General features: G+C 40.1%; 1 protein-coding gene across 1 annotated transcript in view; it reads left to right on the forward strand.

The window, feature by feature from the left end:
- NELL1 (neural EGFL like 1) overlaps positions 1-20074 on the forward strand; it is a gene marked incomplete in the record, with an annotated part of 387865 nt that overhangs the window by 298941 nt on the left and 68850 nt on the right. Inside the window, 1 exon segment of the mRNA XM_072422315.1 lies at positions 5298-5393. Coding sequence (XP_072278416.1) covers positions 5298-5393 — 96 coding nt within the window.

Genomic DNA, 20074 nt, shown 5'->3' on the forward strand with positions numbered 1-20074 from the left:
AATTCCTGGAAACACAATAAACCATTGCTATCAAATGTCACCATTGCCTTACATTTAATTAAAATACAAAATCTACAGATCAGTGGGATTAATCTGCGAAAAGGAACAGGTGGACTGGATCTAGAAAAGGGACTTCGCTATAATCGGAGCTGAGCTCCAGGAATTCTTACAAAGATAAAATTCATAAATGGGAATATGTTTTACCAGGTTAAGGTTTGCAGGACCCCTGCCAGGCAGCACATTCAGCTCATGGGCCTCTCTAAGCAGTACACCCTGGTCCAGGATCCATTCCTGGGGCCCTAAGTGGGCAGGGCTGGTTTTACAATAGGGCAAACTGGGTAACTGCCCACCTACTCCAGAGCCCTAACTGACAAAATGATAATGGAACGTTGTGCATTTAAACCCAGTGCATAGCTGGAATAAGAAAGACCCTAGATGGTATCCCAACTCATAGAGTCACCTAAACCTGAAGATCAGAAGATGAACAGACCTCATGTCCCTCTATTGCCCCATCCATTTTCCTCCGACATCCAATCCTCCTCCCCAAATTTTCCCCACTGTGTGCAGAATATCATTCACCACCACTGCGGTATATGTCATAGCTATATCAATGTAACAATAGTGTGTGACTGTGGGGGGACATTAGAGTGTCAGCTCTTCTGTACAGAGACTGATGGGACTGGCTCAGTGTTCTCTGTACAGCACTGCGATATATGTCAGAGCTATATAAATGTATAATAGTGTGTGACTGTGGGGGGACATTAGAGTGTCAGCTCCTGTGTACAGAGACTGATGAGACTGGCTCAGTGTTCTCTGTACAGCACTGCAGTATATGTCAGAGCTATATAAATGTATAATGATCATGTGTGACTGTGGGGGGACATTAGAGTGTCAGCTCCTCTGTACAGAGACTGATGGGACTGGCTCAGTGTTCTCTGTACAGCACTATGGTATATGTCAGAGCTATATAAATGTATAATAATAGTGTGTGACTATGGGGGGGGGGGCATATAAGTGTCAGCTGATGTGGCTTGCTGAGTGCACTTTGTACAGCACTGTGCTATATGACAGAGCTATATAAATGTATAATAAATCCAGCATGTGGGATCAGTGTTGTGGAATACACACGTGTTGTACATTCACCCTAGGTAGTCCTGTGTGAATAGGGTTATTCAGGGTTGATCAGTATCTCCTCTCTGCAGTAGTAAGAGGTGAATGATATCTTCTCTAAGCTTTGTCTGCATTAGATTTCTCTCTTCTCTCCCCATTGCTGAGGCTGCTTCGTCCCCCATTGCATGCAGTGAGTTTGATCTAATCTTAGCACTTATCTAGGCTGATGAGATCTTGGACCAGCACTTGCATAGACTGTAGAATATTTTATTATGACAAGTAATATATTATCGACTTTTCTGCATCACTCGCATTAAAATAAATTATATTAAACATTATAGTGATATTGTATGGAGTCCATGCCTCACATAAAGCACAACGAATCCTAAGCAGCTCATCCTTATGAATAGACAGCGCAAACTGCAAAGAAAATAGCTCCAGCTAGTAAGGAGTAAGGGAATATTGTAAAAAACATTTTCTCTTTTTACAAAAACTTTCACTGTAATATTCTCTCTCTTCTCTCCCTGACTCTTGTCATCTCTGGAATATTCTGCAGTTTGTATTGCTGCCTGCTCCCAGGTGGTGTTGTGCTACACTCAGATAACAGCTGTGCTTCTAAAATCCATCCATTTGCAATGCAGATGTTTGTCCTGTGATCAGACGCAGCCAGTCAGAATCAAGCGCGCCGCACCATTCCATCTATCAGAGATGTCGGAGGCTGAACTGGGTTTTTAAGCAGAAACAAAAACACCTTTTGTCAAACTGCTTGTCTGCCATATGGAGTCACTGGCGGAACTCGCAATATCTGTCGCCTTTTTTTTTCTGCTTTTTGTATGAAATGAATGTTTTGCTGTTTTGCATGTACAAGATGTTTGTGCATTAAACATGAGGGCTCGGCGTTTGTAAGCTGCGGCGTGACTTCACGGCGAGGTGGATAAACATCGTACCTGGTTTAGAGAAAAACTCCGCATCCTGAGCAAAAACGGATTATTTTAACTTCTTACAAAATTGCCCGATTTTTAGGTGTTTAAGAAATTGATTGGTGACCTAAAAGCTCAGCCTTTTAGAAAGTGATTTCATTTATTATACATCTGGTCCCTAAAAATATTTGGATTTTTAGCCTCTTTTTGTGTTGAAATGTAGCAATTGATGTAATGGCAATATATTATTTTGTCAGATACAAAATGGCAATAAAGTTTTAAAGGATTTTGGGTTGATTTCTTTTAAAAAATGTAAAATTGTCTGGTCCAGGCCTGAAGGTTACTTTCGAGGTGGATACTTGTTACCCTCCTCATATATTTTCGTGCAATTCATCACTATATGTAGAAATATACCTTATAATGTAAATATTCAACAGTAAAGTTCATTTTGTATTCTGGTGTATTTGTTAGGAAAATAAATCACCGGTGGGTATTTTTTTAACACTTCCAATTGTTGGTCCTGAGGTCAAAATGTACAATTGTTGATTGTGAGTTGTAGCATGTGTGCTATATGAACCCATTTTGTGTTTAACCTCCTATGGCATACTGCAAATACTTCGATTGAATGAAAAACCAAAAAAAGAAAAAAAAATTGTAATTCTGTTACTATAGTATAAAATAAATAAATAAAAAGAAACAAATTAAACACAAATTCCAAATACAATTTAATTTTTAGCTGTTCTGTATCTAAAATAGATATTTGAATTGGATACCCTACAAGCTTTGCTTGCTTTGTGAATTCTACAAATAGGAAATTACAAGTTTTTTTTTTTTTTACTATTAATTTAGGGTTGTCTGATAAAAAAGTTGCAACCTTCCAAAATACAAGATCCATAGTTACTGAATACTTAATACTTAAGAAAAAAATGATGAAGAATACTGGATTTCTATGTTATATGGGGACATGTATTGCCTATGGGACTTGGTTCTGACACTTACAGAATGCCTCTACAAAACACAAAGACATGATGGAAAATAGAAGTGTATATATATATATATATATATATATATATATATAGAGGGAAGCGTTCATGCTTTTTAGGTATTGTAAAGTCCTTCTTCTTCAGGGCCAATTCAGGATAAGATTTGGATAACAACTGAGATCTGGACCATGATGGAAGTCTGACATCTCCAACTAGAGAAAAAAAAAATTCCAAATGGACTACTAGTAAATATTGTGATATTTCAACCCAGTCCTGATCTCATCCTGTATCCCTTTCCTACTCAGCCCTGAAGAAGGGAGACAACCGCGAAACGTGTTGGTCCTTATTCTGGTCCCTTTAAGCAGAGAAGTCATTCTATTTCCTAAACTCGTTGTGTTTGTTACATTTAATGCTGAGTACATTCACTCCCCCTCATTGTCTTGGAGTTGAAGAAGAGTGAAGAAGCATTGTGGGGTGAAGAAGGATTGTGGGGAGGGTGTCATTTTTAGGCATAAATTTGTTACAATAATGTCTAGCCACATATTCTACTTTGGAGAGAGTACGGAAAAATTCAACCTCATCTCCTATTTTTTCCTTCATTCCATTGCTGCCTGTGTCCCTGCTTTGCAGATTTGTATGTTGGTTCCTCCCGGTGTCACTAAAACAGAAGTCCTTTCATTTTACTGTTATCTCCAGAATATTCTAGAAGAGACACTTGTTCTGGTGTCAACTTTCTGGAGAAAAGACAGGAAGTGCGGAGATAGCATGTGGCAAAAACTTTAGAAATATCAGGGGTGACAACCCTTCTTTATATCTAAAATTAATAAAAAATAAAGTTTTAGCTGTGCATTCAAATTAATTTAAAGAGATCGTCTCAGGACGCCGTACACAAAGGGACACCAACCCTATAATATAAGTCTCTCCCCGCATGTCGTATTGCAGTTTCTCTTTCGCTGTTTGCTGAACTCCCTTTTGCATTATTTAAAATATGAATGGAATATATTTATTTCCAGTTATAATCCGTACTAAATGTCAGGTGCGCTCCGCAATACAATGAAGCAACCCAGACATTAATGCGGAAAGGCTGGCGATATATAATCCCCATTTTTCCAGGCGAGCGCAATATCCGTTAGTCATTGTCAACATTAACACTCAATAAAAACCCACAAAGAGATAAATATTAATCAAAACGGGTAAATATAGATTAAAGCCTAGCGTCTCGGTTTGCGGAAGGCAGAAAAATAGTTGTGTTTGAGTTTATTGTGCAATGTTGTCGATGAATTGTGATGGAGCTCGCAATGGCAAATGATTAAAAGTCGTGTAAATAAACAATGTGGCGTGTGTGTTTTTTTAAGAAAAGGCCAAAATGGAAATGACAATGTTGTTATAATTCCGGTTTTGTGCCCAGTGAGAGAAATGCAGGGGATTCTATATGTTAAAGAGAACCAGTATGAAGGCTTTGCCTTGCCTTGATTGTGGTGGTGCAACATCCAGGATGATCACTATTGTAGTTTCTGAAAAGCATAATTATCTATAATCACTCCAATCTATCAAACAGGTCAGTGGCGTCATCCAAAAAAGCAATATAGGATCATGGCATTTAGGAAATAGAATATATGTATATATACACATATACATAAACATTAACATTGGCATCTGGAGATTGGAAGCTCTGTGCTATGGCTAAGAAAAAGCCTGATGACTTTTGCAGAGCTGGATGAAAAGCAGTGTGAGTTACACAGAATTATAGCTTTCATACAGAACTCTAGGCAGATTTGTATTCATTATTATATCATTAAATTATATTTTAGTAAAAGCAGTGCCAATACTTAATTTTGACCTGGTATGGACCACTTGCTGTCCCTGTACAACGGGGTTCTGAAATACAAAAATTTGTCAGCTAAAACAGGTCCTGTTTGCTCAAAGCAAAGCTAGAGCCTCAGCTCCAAAAATTTTCACCCTGATGAAGTTGATGATTAACATTCATTGACATATTCACAGTCCTAAATGAATTCCCTTTACACAAATGCTGATATCTCTGTGTTGCTTAGTGAGCAGCCCGTTACTTTCCACTGCCTCTGCACTACTTATCAGTCACAGACCTGGAACAAGCATTCAGGCAGTAAATAGGCGCCGGATTTGCACATGCTCGTTCCAGATCTCTGAGTAATAGCAGTACAGGATTACGATGACCTAGAGAAAGTTATAGACCGAATAATCAAAATATATTTGTTCCAAGAAATTACTCCATATGGATTGTTAAACTGACGATTTTCTTTTCCAGCTTTCTGTGAGGAAGGATGCCGATATGGTGGAACATGTGTGGCCCCCAACAAGTGTGCCTGTCCTCCTGGATTTACCGGAGCCCACTGCGAGAAAGGTATGACCGAGAACAGCTTGTTATTTAATGATATTGCAATGTGTAAATGGGAAGTCTCCACCTGTGCCTTTGTTTGGGAGGAGTGTCCTTCATGTATTACCAGAAGTCATGGTCAGCCATGAGTCTACCAGTGATTCCCAATGTTCAGGTTTCTTTTGGGATAAACCCATGAAACCCATAGAGGTGCAATGTGTTTGATGGGTGGCTAAGGGAAGTCAACTGGTTCTGGGAGGTTCTCAGGACACTATTATCTCCTTGCATTAGAGCTGGGATTTTTTTTATTTGCTTTACAAAAGTATAAACTGCTTTACAGTAAAGCAAAAAAGATCCCAAACTTGTCACCAACCTAAATATGTGGCCCCCATTCTTTGTCTTTATTGGTTGGCCAAGTGAAGTCAACAGGTTCTGGAAAACATCTGAGCAGTGGAAGTTCTGAGAAGGACAATATTCCCAATCAACATTAGAGCAGATCATTCTTTTTATTTACTCAATAAAAAAGTAAGCCTTTAAAAACCCTAAAATTGGCATTACCCGAAATGCGGGGTCCCATAATTTGTATTTGATGGTTGGTTAACTGGTGATGGAAAACATCTGACCGGCTGAAGTTCTGAGGACACTATTCTCACTTTGTATTAGAGCGAGCCATTAGCTTTATTTGCTTAAAAAAAGTGGAATCCTCTTTACAGTGAACCTTTAAAGATCCAAACTTGGCACCAACCCAAATGTGTGGTCCCATACATTGCAAGGCTCCTCAAAGCTTATAATGTTTGACTATATTGACTATTGTTTGAATAGGTTTAGCATTGAAGTCTTGCTTGGCCCTCCCCCAGTGCACCTATTACTTGACCTTTCACTTATTATTCCCAACTATTGTTTCATACTTTTGATAGTTTAATCCATCCAAATTAAAGTTTAGGAAGGGCCAAAGTAAATTAAGTCAGTGTTTGCACTGGGTAATAGGGGCTCTTGAGTTTCCCTAAAAGATAGGGCACTCATCATTATACATGAACCCTATACATATGACTTCCTCACTCATAACCTCGTCACACGCACAGCTCCAAGACTTTTCTAGAGCTGCCCCAACTCTCTGGAATGGTTTTCCTCATCCTTTTCGGCTTGCTCCTACTTTCTGCTCATTTAAAAGAGCACTCATCTTTTAAAATTTGCCTACCCATTTTCTGTTTCCTCACCACTTCCCACCATTCCTCATCCCTCCTCATATTGGCCCTGATTTATTAAAGTTCTCCAAGGCTGGATAGAATACACTTTCATCAATAAAGCTGAGTAACTGAGCAAACCTGGAATGGATTTCCTAAAATCAAGCTATTTGTTAGCAAATGTTTTAAATCCTGGGCCAGATCCATTCCAGGATTGCTGGATTACCCAGCTTCACTAATGAAAATGTATTCTCTCCAGCCTTGGAGAACTTTATTAAATCTGGGCCAAAGTGTGATACTTCCCCCATCTCTTAGATTCTAAGCCCTTCGGGGCAGGGTCCTCTCCTCCTCCTGTGTCACTGTCTGTATCTGTCTGTCATCTGCAATTGCAATTGCAACTGCGATTGCATCCCCTATTTAATGTATGGCGTTATGTAATCTGTTGGAGCTATATATATATACTGTTTAATATTATTATTATTATTATTATTATTAATAATAATAATAATAATAGTAACTCTTAAGGGTCTGATTGATGCCAAAGTTTTGGTACATTTAAGTTAACAATTGTTTACTTTATTCTTCCCTGAACTTTGTAACTGTAACTCGGAAATGTGCAATGTTAGAGGCCTATTTATAATGATAAACATATTTGCCTGCTGTTTTGCAATTACAATATTTACTTTTTATAAAAAAAATATTCAAATGGTTCCCAAAATTGTCAAAACAGCAAAATGATATCAGCGCGGGGTACAATGTTCCAGTCTCCCTGCACATTGAGTCACAACTTGTTTAATGCAAAATTCTCTTGCAGAAAGTTTTTTTTATATCAAGTCAAATAAATGTTTTAAAGTCAATTTTTTACTTCCTTTGAAATATGGATAAAAAAGAGATAATGCCAGGAGCTGTTCCAATAGAATGTAGTGGGAATCTATATTTAGTGTAGAAATACTGCAAATCGGCAATTTCAGCTTTTGGAGATGGTGTAGGGGGAAAGGTGTTAATTGTTTTCTCCATTGCTTTACCTGTTATGGTTGGTGAAAATATGAATCTGGAATGATGGCTTTGTTACTCAAGGTGTCTCTGCTGTGGAGTATATATATGGGGATTCTTGGCTTTTACTTCAGATGAATTATACACCTCGCAGGTTGATTGATAATGTAATAAATTTTAGTTTGATTTGTGCATAAATCTCCAAGCGTGGTTCCAGTGGTTTTAAATTTAAAATGGTCCAAAAAAATTAAAAAAATAAATTAGTGGATTCAGCTAGCAAATAAGCTCTGCTGGTCATTGATTTTATTTCACAAATAAAAGAAACAAATATTATCAGGTAGTAAGGATTAAAAGGAAAGGTTGTTTTCTCTTAATAGAAATAGCTGTAGGGTTAGACAATGGATTATTCCCAAGCCTTGTATATTATGATACAGAAGAAGAAATAGAAGCGTGAGTAGGATTTTAAGGCAAATAAAAGCATTTATTTATTGTAACACTAACATAGGCTGACAATACAAAAATTACAAAAGAACTAGATAGTAACAAAAAATTATAAATGGTAACATATGCATTACACAAGGACATCAGATATGTCAGAATTACACACATATACAAAATAAGTATTTGTCAAGAAATACTTAACTACTTACAATGTGTGATAACTGTGCTTCAAAATCAAAAAGGAGATACCAGGGAAATATATACGCCAAAGTACCCCTGAAGATTATTATATAGGATATAAAAGTAATAGGAAAATGGGGTCAAAGTGGTAAAGAAGAAAGAAAAGTTTGAAACTAGTTTTAATACTATCTATATATGTTATGGTTAAAGGTACTTACTATTAGAGACTTAAGGTGCGTACACACTTCCAATTTTTATCGTTCCAATCGAACGACGAACGATCGATTGGGCAAAAAATCGTTCGTAAAAAAGTAACCAACGACGCCGACGAACGAGGAAAGTCGCTGGAAACGAACGACCGGACCGGCGGATCGGATTGGACGACGATCGTTGAACATCGTTCGTGTGTACGGTCGTTCGTTGATCGTCTATGTTCAGAGCATGCGTAATGAACGAACGTCCGTTCACTTTCCTGTCGTGCACATAGTTCCTCTATCGCTCAAACGATCGTATCTATTGTGTGTACAATATCTACGAACGATCGTGTCGTTACCTCTATGTGCAGGATCGGTGCTATACGATCGTTCGTGTATATTGTGCAGGAACGTTCGTCGTTCGTTTTCCGACGATAATAATTGGAAGTGTGTACGTAGCTTAACTTATTGATTGGTCTCTAATAGTAAGTATCTTTAACCTTAACAACATATATAGATAGTATTAAAACTAGTTAATATTAACATGAGATAAGCCTAGAATCTTTAATTCACTCACCACAAGTGTAAACACTTTATATTGTTTCAATGTTTGTTTTTTTATGTATATTTTTGTATATTTTCTAGATTAGGAGTTCTATGCCTATAATAAAACTTTTGATAAATAAATGTTTACCTTTTATTTTGCCTTAAAGCCTACTCACTCTTTTATTTCTTCTTCTGTATCATTATTTTATCATTGGTTTTATCTCAAACTGTGAAGTTAGGGTGACCCCCAAATGTTAGTGTGTCGTTGTGCTGGTGATCTGCAGGTATTTCTGTGTTATTGTTCTAGGGCCCCTATAGATCAGCCTTATTGTTTCTGCACCCCCACGTGCCCTGTGTTTTTGTCCTTGAACCCAAACATCCTTATGATTATGTCATTGTTTTAGGACCCCTAGTTTTCAGTGTGTCATTGTTTTGGGCCCCCAAGTGCCAAAGTAGTATTGGTTCTACACCCCAAAGTGTTCTTTGCAATTTTGTCATTGTTCATCCAAGTGTCAAGGTGCTTTTGTCCCTGAACCCAGGTGTCCATTTTATTATGTAATTGTTTTAGGACTTGCATATCTCAGTTTACCATTGTTCTGGTAACCCCAAAGTTTCAAGTGTGATTGCTCTGGGGTCCCAAGGGTCAGCATGTCATTGATCTGGGGCCCCAAGGTGTGTACATGCACTTAAGTGTCTTTACAGTTATGCCATTGTTCTGGGACCCCAAAGTGTCTGTGGGATTATGAACTTGCTCTAGGACTATCATGTCTTTGTTTGCCAATTTTTTGGGAAGTCCCCCAAGAGTCAGTGTGTCATTGTTTTAGGATACTTGTTTGTCAGCATTCCATAGCTCTGGGGCCCCAGGGGTCAACATGTCATTGATCTGGGACCCCCAAGTGTCAAGATGTTATTTTCTGACATTTGGTGAATTTCGGGTCACATGGTGTGACTATCATGAAGAATTACTTATTTGTTATTAGTGATGGAGCTAATCACTTCCCTCCCCCACAGACAGAACGCTGCTAATTAATTGCAATGGCTCATCTTCCAATTTGTCGTAGGCGAGTTTTACGGAGGATTTGTCAATCTGGCGCCCAGTAAACATTCACCAATATTCAGTCTGTCAGAAGGGTTGCCTTCTAGACAAAAGTTTGCCGCCATGTTTGGCGTATTTCTGGATGCGTCATTTATATTGCGTGGAAAGTTCCATGAAATCACAATCCAGAAGCACAAAGTTTCAGGTTGCTGGTTTTTCGGGATCAATATTTCCTCCATGGACTGTCAGGGAAGCAACGATGAGAAATATAGAGGACAGGGAAAACCTAATGTTTGTGTGATTGTAGTAAAGACGTTTAATTAAAGCTGAACTTCAGGCAGAGATTAAAAAATATCAATTAATGTGGTTATGCATTCATTAAACAATCATTAATGAAGATGACACTTGCTCAAAGATGGCGCCGGGGTATAAGGAGCTGGCGGGCTAGAGTGGTGCGGGGGAGACTGCCGCCGTATTGGTAGGGATCACTTATTCATAACGTGAGCCAGTTAATTTATTTATGAACAAATTCAGTTTTCACTTTGAAGCTAATTAGTAGAAATTTGCCTAAATCCAGACAGCTGCTAAAATAAAACTAACCCTCCCGCCTATTGACTCACTTCTAGTAACAATCATGCAATGTTTCTAGAAATCACATAAGAGGTAATATGAAATGTATAATGTATATACAAGCAGTGATTCTTATTAGATTCAAAGAATTAGAACATCATTTAATAGTAATTTATGCCAACAGATTTCTTTATTTACATTCATATGATACAATTTCCTATTTACATGCAATTTATTATGTTGTGATATCAGACTCTTGTGATTCTCTGTACACCAGCATTTAGATTTCTAGAGGAGAAGGCTAGCAGTCTGAGCCAATCAGATTCTTTAGCAGTGCACATGTGCTGGAGAAGGGAGCACAGGTATGTCGGTAGTGGTTTTGTTCAATCAGCATGCTGGGGATGTGACAAAGTTTTGCTCCAATTGCAGTACATGTCCAGATCATGATTGTTGTTGACAAAGGTAACTGTGTCTGTGGACAGTTTGAGGGAAGAAAGCCATACAAATAAAGGGAATGCAAATCCTGCTACCACTCCGCCTGCAGATCATCTTTTAGTTAACCTGCAGCATTAATAGCCTCCCTTTAGCTGTGAAGTGTTCACCATTCTTGGCATCCCCTGCATAGACATTAAGGCTGTGCACAGCTGAAGGGGATTTTGCTGCAGCCTAAAAGCAGATTTGTTCCTGGATTTATTCCTGTCTTGCTATTGGCTGCTAGTCCTACTTAAACCTTCCTAGTTCCAGGTTCTGGTTGCTGGATCCTTGGCATGTTTCTGCTAATCTGACAGTGTTTCCTAGGTTCTGTTATTTAGGATTCTGGCATTGGCTTTGCCTGGTTTACCACTGGCCCTGACTTCAGCCTCGTTAACTACTCTACGTTGACGTGCTATGTTCTTGCCCGATAGCCATTTTTCACTAAAGCCTTGTCACCCCTGGTGGAGAGAACCTCAAAGCTTTGACCTAGTGTCTTTCTTAGGGTCACTGTCCCCTTCTGGGGAGCATTGGTAAAAAGCTTAGGTTTCACCTGCCAGGGGGTGACCTATACTAATAATGTACAATCAAGGCCGTTTTAGGATAAGGGTAGGGAAATTGCCCAGGGCCACCATCTTCTCCAAGGTGCCAGTGGACAGAATGGCAAAGGTGCAGGGAGCAGGGATGCTGTGAATTTGGGGTCCCGCTTCATTTTTGCCTAGGGCCTCATCTTTTCTAAAAGCACCCCTGTACTTCTCTGACATATGGGGTGAATTAGCCCCCTCCAATAGATTGGCTGATTTTAGCAGATTTATTAATTAGCTGAAGAATAGAGATCAGCCCTAAATCCTGTTACCAGCCATAGACAGAAGGAAGTGTGAAGGGCATTCTGCTTCAATTACCAACAAATTAATGGGGTAAAAACCCAGCACCATCTACTTAGCTGATGATGGCATTCGTCAGGCGTCTTTTTCCTTCAACATATTTCGTGAAAATGAGGCATTGAGCATCTGTGGGTAATTATTCGATCACGCTAATGGTACGTTCCGTACGTTGATTTGTGGCGCTTTGTAAGTGAGAGGAAGCAAGCAATGTACCAGTCAATTAAACTAAATTAACGAAATCCATCGTGGATCCTTGCCAGCAGCTAGTTTTAGGTAGTTAAAGGCAAAATGTCTCCAGTCTTTTTGTTTTGTTTAATTGGCGAGTATCCGAAAATGATGGTTCCCCTATCATCGCCATGCTCTCCTGTTGTGTCATATTTTTGGAATGATGGTTTATATACTGGCTGCAGCCAATAGAGGGAGTGTCACTATATAAAAATCATTAAGTGAAATTTGTGATTTCATTTGTGGCTGCATTGATCATATCAAGCTGTGCCACTTGGATAGGTTACAATATTGGATTTCCAAACCAATCCAATGATGAAATATCCTGTTGATTACCAAATTTTGGATTGGGTTTATTAGCCTCCCAAGTCATCTTTCTGCATAGAACCCTTCTTTATTATGGCTGTATACATATATCAGATGATTTGTTGCTCAAGACAAACATTTGTGCTCATCTTGGGGTGAAACTCTGACATGTGTACTCCCGTCCCCCAATGTTGTTTTATGGAGGATTAATGGACGACCAATTGGGAATAACCACTATGCACTCCTATGGGGAGAGTACAGCAGGGTGCTGCTTTCTTGTCCTCCACCCCCTTCTCCTCTCACCTCTAAAATCCCTGCACCATCTGCCTAAATCATAACAAATGGTGCAGCCTTTGATGTGTCCTAAAAACCCTCGATCCCTGGAATGGGCAGCCATTGAGAACTTTCCCCGCGCAGACGAGCTTTACCGACAATTCTCCTCCTGCAGAATTTATGCACTTGGCTGGCAGACAAAGTCAGTGAATCTGCCAGGCACTCTAGTTTCATTTGAGTGAATTCTGAGCGCTCTCTTCTATACAGGAATCCTGTTTATTGATGAAAAGCTTCTCATTTTCTGCGTTACACACGGCTGGCACTGAAATTTCACTGAACGAGGCCAAGCACAGAAACCAAGGTTCACTGAATCCCTTTTCCATAGCTGTCCACCTGTAGATAAAAGTCAGGATATTATTTGAGATTAAAAAAGACGAGATTAATAAACTGATTTTGCTACAAGTTTCCAAAGTGTTAAATGGGGGGTTGTTTTTTGTTTTAATTTTTTGCACTTTGTGGTATAATTATCCTTTTTTTCCTCGAAAATGTTGCTGTCAAATGACCTGGAATCATCAATCCGTAAATCCTCTTTGACCCACCCTACTGCCGTCCTAGATAAATTGGCATAAATTTGGAGTTCAATCTTTAAAGCCCATTTCCAATATTGAAAAAAGAATGGGGAACATCAAGGAAAATACTGCATTTTACAGCCAGAGATTTTATGTCATGGAATTCTGCCCTCCCAGCCATAGAACATTAAAATGTATTGTCTGTGGGAATTGATTGCATAGTGAGAGTTGGTGTCCACCATAGCATGACCCATTCCAAATTTGATTTTCTCGGCTAAGTGGGTCAATATTGGATCCGCTTAAAAAAAAAATGAAATAAAATGGATATTGAGTTCTGCATACAACAGCAGATTTACTCCATTTGTTGCATATTGAGTTCTATTGGGTCACATTACAGATGGTGATTAGTTGGGGGTTGGCCTGGAATTAAGCTTTGAATTAGCAATGAAAGTCTGAAAGTCCCCCCTTCCCCCAAGAGTGTTGGGTGGTCTGTGTACGTGTTTTGGATTAAAGCCTACATATCACCACATTTTACTTTATATAAAAAGATGGATAAGTACATTTGTTTTTTAAAAAAAGCCCCTAAAGAGTGAATGGGAAGCCAGAGTCTCCTGGGATGTCACATATCCCAGGCTGATCCTCCTGAACATGCCCAATCTCAGGTATGCGTCAAAGGACTTTTCCCACAATGTAAAATAATATTGCCAACCTCACGCATGTGCAGTGAGATTGAATTTTTTTTTTTTGTAACATTTAAAGGCAAAAACCATCACCAGATCTTGCGTTTGCTCAGTGCAGAAACCAGAAGAAGATGGCGGCACCTGATGGTTCCTCCTTGTTGGGATGAACAAAGAATCCATAATGGCATGACCAAATGGAATCTGATTGTGGAGAGATGGAGGGCTCTGCAGAACTGAAGACGGCTTTTTTAAATTCAGTAGCCATGTAAATATAGAGCCCAAGAAGTGAAACATATCATATATTTCAGGTCTCTGTATGTAGATTTAGGATATTCCCTACATATACAGATTCTGTCTATCTTCTGTCAATATCGCTGCCAATCCCGCTCTAAAAGTCACTTATAATTTATATTTCTAATGCAGTTTCTGAAAATGGCGTTAGAAAGGGATTTTGAAGCCTCCCGATGTAAATTTTTAATAAGCCGTGAGTTCACTCCCCTTTGGCTAAACTCACCGTGACCCAAATAAGATAACTAAAATAACTTGACTGACTTTTCCATAAGAGCGCCTCGCACAACACAAAAAAAATGCAACTTATTATTCCTTTCAGAGCCATTCCACATCGCTCAAGCGGCAGAAAATAACTTGGTAATTCCGCCATTTAGAACAAAAAAAATAAATTTAGCCACAATAAAATAAAACGTCCAAAAAGAAAAAAAATTGCCTCCACTTAGAGGATTCAGTTGTGACACTGTCAATTTTACAATGAAATTAAATTGGAGTAATGACTTTTGTTTTACTTTGTCGGCGTGATTGCTGACGGAGAGCGTCTTTCTGAAAATTGGAACGTAAACTTGAAATTATATCCGAGGTCTATTAAAGAAGACAGTATGTCAGTGTAATTCCTGCACAAATACCATGCGGCAAGATGATGGATTATTTTGCCACACGATTGCTGCCGAGACTCATAACCGCTGGCGCTCGTTTTCAGCAAAAAGATCAAAAGTCAATTTCGTCAGTTGTTTGATATTTTAGATGGAACTTATAATGACAATAGAGGAAGGGGAAGGGGAAGAGGAGATGCTTAGAAAGTCTGTCTGTCCCATATCTCTTTATATCTCCCTATGAAGTTTTAAAATTTAGTTTCACCAGACGCAGTCAAAATCCCAAGCATGCAGGAATAATAGGTGTAATGGGATAGGGATCAGTGTGTCAAACTTACTTCCTCCTCACTAAATCCAGTTCTGACCTCAAGCGTGCCGATTTATTCAGTATCACCCCTCCCGCCGGCCAATCAGGAGATAGTCTGCTAATCTCCCTTGGCTTTTTGGCTGGCTCAAACAAGCCAAACTCTGCTGAGCATTTCCTCTACACCTGTCTGTTAAATTGAGGGCTTTCCCAGTCCAGCTCCTGTGTTCCCTAGTTCTGTTCCAGTGTGTTTGCGGTGTGACCCCCATGCCTCCTGCTTTCCCTTGTCTCCAATGGCCTCGGTGTCACCTGTGCCTCCTGTTGCATCCTTTGTCTCCTGTGTTTCCATGTGTCTGCGGTGACCCATGCGTCCCCAGTGTCTTTTGGTTCTTGACCCCTTGCTTTGTTTCTGACCTCTCCTGCTTGCTGCTGCCCGTGTCTCAGCAGATGGTCCTGTGTCAGTGGCAGGTCATGTCTTGGCATTGGGTCATGTCTCAGCAGATGGTCCTGTGTCAGTGAATGGTTATGTCTCAATGGTAGGTTGTGTCTCGGTCACAGGTCGTGTCTTGGTGTTGGGTTGTGTCTCAGCGGATGGTCCTGTGTCAGTGGCAGGTCTTGGTGTTGGGTTGTGTCTCAGCGGATGGTCCTGTGTCAGTGGCAGGTCATGTCTTGGTGTTGGGTTGTGTCTCAGCAAATGGTCCTGTGTCACTGGCAGGTCGTGGCTTGGTGTTGGGTTTTGTCTCGGCCTTTCTTGACTATTCTCATGCTTAGTGAGTTGGTACCACACTCTGTTCTGCCCACCCTGGTGTGCCCAAGGACTGCAACCTGGCTGAAATTCTGCACTTTAGCCCTTCACATCCTAGGAAGCCCTGCAAGCCAAAGCACTCTCTATAGGTTCTGTCCCTCCAAGCATGAATCTCTCTTTTTTTTTTTTTTCCTCCTCTCCTTTCCTTTCTTTTGTTTCCTCTCTTCCCTCTTTTTAAATCTGGATGTACTGTGAAGCTAGCCATTTCCAAAATTAACAATGCAATATGATGTAACATAAGTAGATGCACTTTAAACTGCTGCTTTAAAGCTCATCTCCAGGTTGGATTTATTTTTATTCATAAGCAGCTATGACTCAGGATAAACCACCACATGATGAACTCTTTCAGGTCAAATGACTCCTAGTGTCTGGTAGACTGAGGACATCCTGTGAGTGCTGGACATTTTGAATCTGGCCCACTTGAAATGGTGACAACACAGCACCCTGCATTTATTTTGTCATTTTGCGGTAACATTGAGGGCCGCTATAATGCAACTGGTCTAGAGAAATGGCTTATTAAAAAATACTGCTGGTGGGGCAAAGGCAATGTTGAGAAATGGTGGAAGGGGAGGTTAAACCAACCTCCTACTGATGATATTTGTTGTCTCCTACTTCTGACAACTCCTTATAAAAATGCTAGTTTCCTGGTTGCCAGTGTCTCCAATGCTTTCCAAGTGACTCCTAGGCAGCTTGAATTTTTAGCAGATCAGCAATGGTGGCTTCCACACGTCCACCATAACAAGTACACTTTAAGAACTGTTTATGGACTGTATTGCGACACTTTGTCAGAGAAATTTCGGCTTTTACGGAATATGTCACATAAACTCCACCGAATAGAAAAAAAGCGCATTTACATTTTAATTCCTGATGATAAAAAGTATATTACCATTTACAAAAATGTAATCATTTTGCCATTTGTGCTCTCTATTCTCCCGGGAGGCATTGCGGACAAATGGCGGATATAAATCTCTGTTACGGCCAATGGCCTGTGAGCGCCAGAAGGGCAGCGGGACGCCAGAAAGGGGCATGAAAAACCCATACAGAAGCCAAGGATTAGTGAGTCTGCTGCACACTGTAACCTTATGGTTGGTCTGCGAACTTCACTCCGCTATGCACGGCGCAGTCGATGATCATCTCTCCATAATGCAGGTTAATACGTCCGTCAGATTTCATTATTCAGTTGGGAAAGAAAAAAAGAATCTGCAAACATAATATTGGTTCTGCAATGAGCACTCCGGTCTCTGGTGCATTAATAAGCATTGCCAGTCTTACTGCCCTTTATAGTGTCACATTGTTTGGGGTCAGGTGTATTCATATAACATATTCATGATTTCACATTCATCCATAGCCTATTACTAAAAGAAATTAAAGTAAAGCAGAAGATCATTCTCATCCAAGGTTCCTCCAGAGTTTGCTGGTGGTTCCTCTATCTGTGGTCTGTTGACCTTCCATTTCATGATGCCTGGGGCCGCCACAACTTTGGTACAGCCAACTGCACGGTCCTAATTATGGTCTTAGTTGTCTATAAAGGTGGTGTCCTGGTCACCACAATAATGGGGACTTTTTTTCCACTGCCACCAATTTAAGAGGCTTTTCCCATTGACTCCTTCCCCCCCAAAAAAAATGATTTAAGTAAGGGGTTCCTTAAGACCTGAAAATATTTTTTAATTATATATATTTTAAGGGTTCCTCAGGGGGTAAAGATTGAGAAAGGCTGGTCTAATTTATATTGCCTTGTGGTCACAGTTTGGAGAAGATCATTTGCTGTTCCCCAATGACTCTTAAAGCCAGCTCCCTAAATACATGGGGTTCCCAGATTTTTGGTGAAGAACTTGAATGTCCTGCACGGAGCCCTCAACCCTACTGAACACCTTTGCAGAACACAGGTATTCTTATTTGACACCTCATCTGACAAATGGGCACAAATGTCTACAGACATCTCACCATCTTGAGGAAGGTCTTGAGGAAGAGTAGAGAATCTTAGCCATGAGGGGTGCTGGGGGAGGTGGGATCTGTCATATAGGAGGATAGTTCTGTTACATTGGCCATAAGAGGATAGTTCTGTTATAATGGCCATAGTTGGATAACTCCATATTGGCCGTTGGTGAGACAAATTCATCTTATTTACCATGGAGGGACAGCATCGTGTTATTATTGGCTATGGGGGAAAAGTTCATATTTTTGGCAATGGAGGAACAACGTCATGTTGTTATTATTGGCAATGGGGGGACAAACTGATTTTAATGACGATTAGATGACAGCTTCATTTTATTGTCTATAGAGGGACAACTTTATTGGCCATTATAGGACAGCTTCATTATATTGGCTATGGGAAGGACATTATAATGGTGATGGTTTTGGATTGAGTTGTCTAACAAACTCTCGGTGGGATGATCCGATGTCCTCAGACTTGGGGCTGTACAGTGACATAAATATACAATACATCTAACACTGTATGATTGTTCTACAACAGGGTAAATTTCTGTGTCTGAGGGTTCTATTGTGCGATAAAACCATAAAACCCAAATAAAGGGAAAGGACCGGAGTCCCAACATGGATCCATCTCAGCTTGAAATGAAATCTTTACAATAGAAATGCCGTGAACTGCACTGGCTCACCTCTTCCTGACCGCCAGCAGGGACCGGCGTTCCCAGAAAAGTCGCTTAGGTTTGGTTCATCGCACCTTGCCATTTCTCTGCCGAAGCCCGCAATGACTCTGGAGCTGCTGAACCGAGAACAATCAGCTTTGGTTTCCTCTGTCTGATGATATAGAGACGCATTTCAGCGTTTCATGATATAATGCACCACCTTGTAACGAGAGATGAAATCCAATCACCCCTCCTCCCAACATATTTGGGTTTACGTAAAAGCAGCATTCGGTGTTGATTGCCAATACTGGAGATGAGACGGGTGAATTTTTTGAAATTGATGGAAGCACATCGAGCTGCAGTGTTTATGATGGATGTATTTATAGTCATTTAGTTTTCTGCATTTCATGTATTGTTCTTTATTGGAGATGATCAGGCGAGTTTCAAAAAATAGTTTTTGCTGGGAAAATCGCATTTTAGCAATTGAAGACATTTTGTAAAAGTTTACATTGTGTTGCTATATAATAATGCATTACATTGGTAAACATGGTCTTGTCATAAAATTTGGTTGCAGCATGCTGGGGGGTGGGGACATGTCCGACTGTTTTTTAACCTGACTTTTTGAGTTATTTGCATTGTTGGCACCAGTTGGCAAATTGGCACCAAATTAGTCACAAGTGGAGGGTACCAGTCTGGAGGACCTATGGGAACATGACCCATGGTAGAATATTTTGACACAATAACATTATTTTTTGTCAGGAATGATTTTTAAAGTTGCCTGTCAACTTTTTGATTTGAAGGCCCCTGAACCCGGTATCGTCACAATTGCTGCTTTGGGTCATAAGGACTTCTATCATTCTTTTTATGAATACTTTGACCCTCTCTTTATACACTTGACAGTAAGGACTTTGTATTTTGAAGATGATGTCGTCTGATCAATGAATAATTTCTAAATCAAATTCCTTTGTGTGTCCAGAATTGTTTAATTTTGCTTTGGATTTCTTACCAGTCCAAGATGGCGGCTCTGTGGCCAATTGGCAGGTCATTGCTGACGTTTCCTTGGTTCACACCTTACAGTACACAGCATGGTGGGTGATGGGATGGATGGCCAATATCACCGGCAATCTTTGGATTGGATGGAATTGCCATACGGAAGGGCGCCGGAAGCCATTGGCTTGATTGGGATCTTCTGCAGGTCTACTAACGTTGCATTGTTTTATACGGCCATTATGACTCCAATAAGGAATTAAGATGTGCTAGTGATTTATCATTTCTATTTCTTCCTTGTTTCCAATTTAGTAGACCAGTGGTGAAAGAGAGAGAGTGAGTGAAAAGATTGCCCGGCAAGGCCGGTTTTAGTTGTGGCCCAGGATCAAGCGATCCCAAGTGGCTTTCAGCAGCTGGCACCTTGCCATTCCATCACAGCTAAGGGTTCCTGAAGATCCAGGGTCTGCAGCTGGCAGCGCTACTGTGCCACTCCCTGCTGCCCCCATTCAAGTGGGCAGAATCTACCCCCAGGGCAGTAGTGTGGATGTGAAGATCCGTCAGCTTCGGTACAATGAGATCCATTTCAAC

This window comes from Pyxicephalus adspersus, chromosome 9, assembly GCF_032062135.1.
Source record: "Pyxicephalus adspersus chromosome 9, UCB_Pads_2.0, whole genome shotgun sequence".
Lineage (NCBI taxonomy): Eukaryota > Metazoa > Chordata > Amphibia > Anura > Pyxicephalidae > Pyxicephalus > Pyxicephalus adspersus.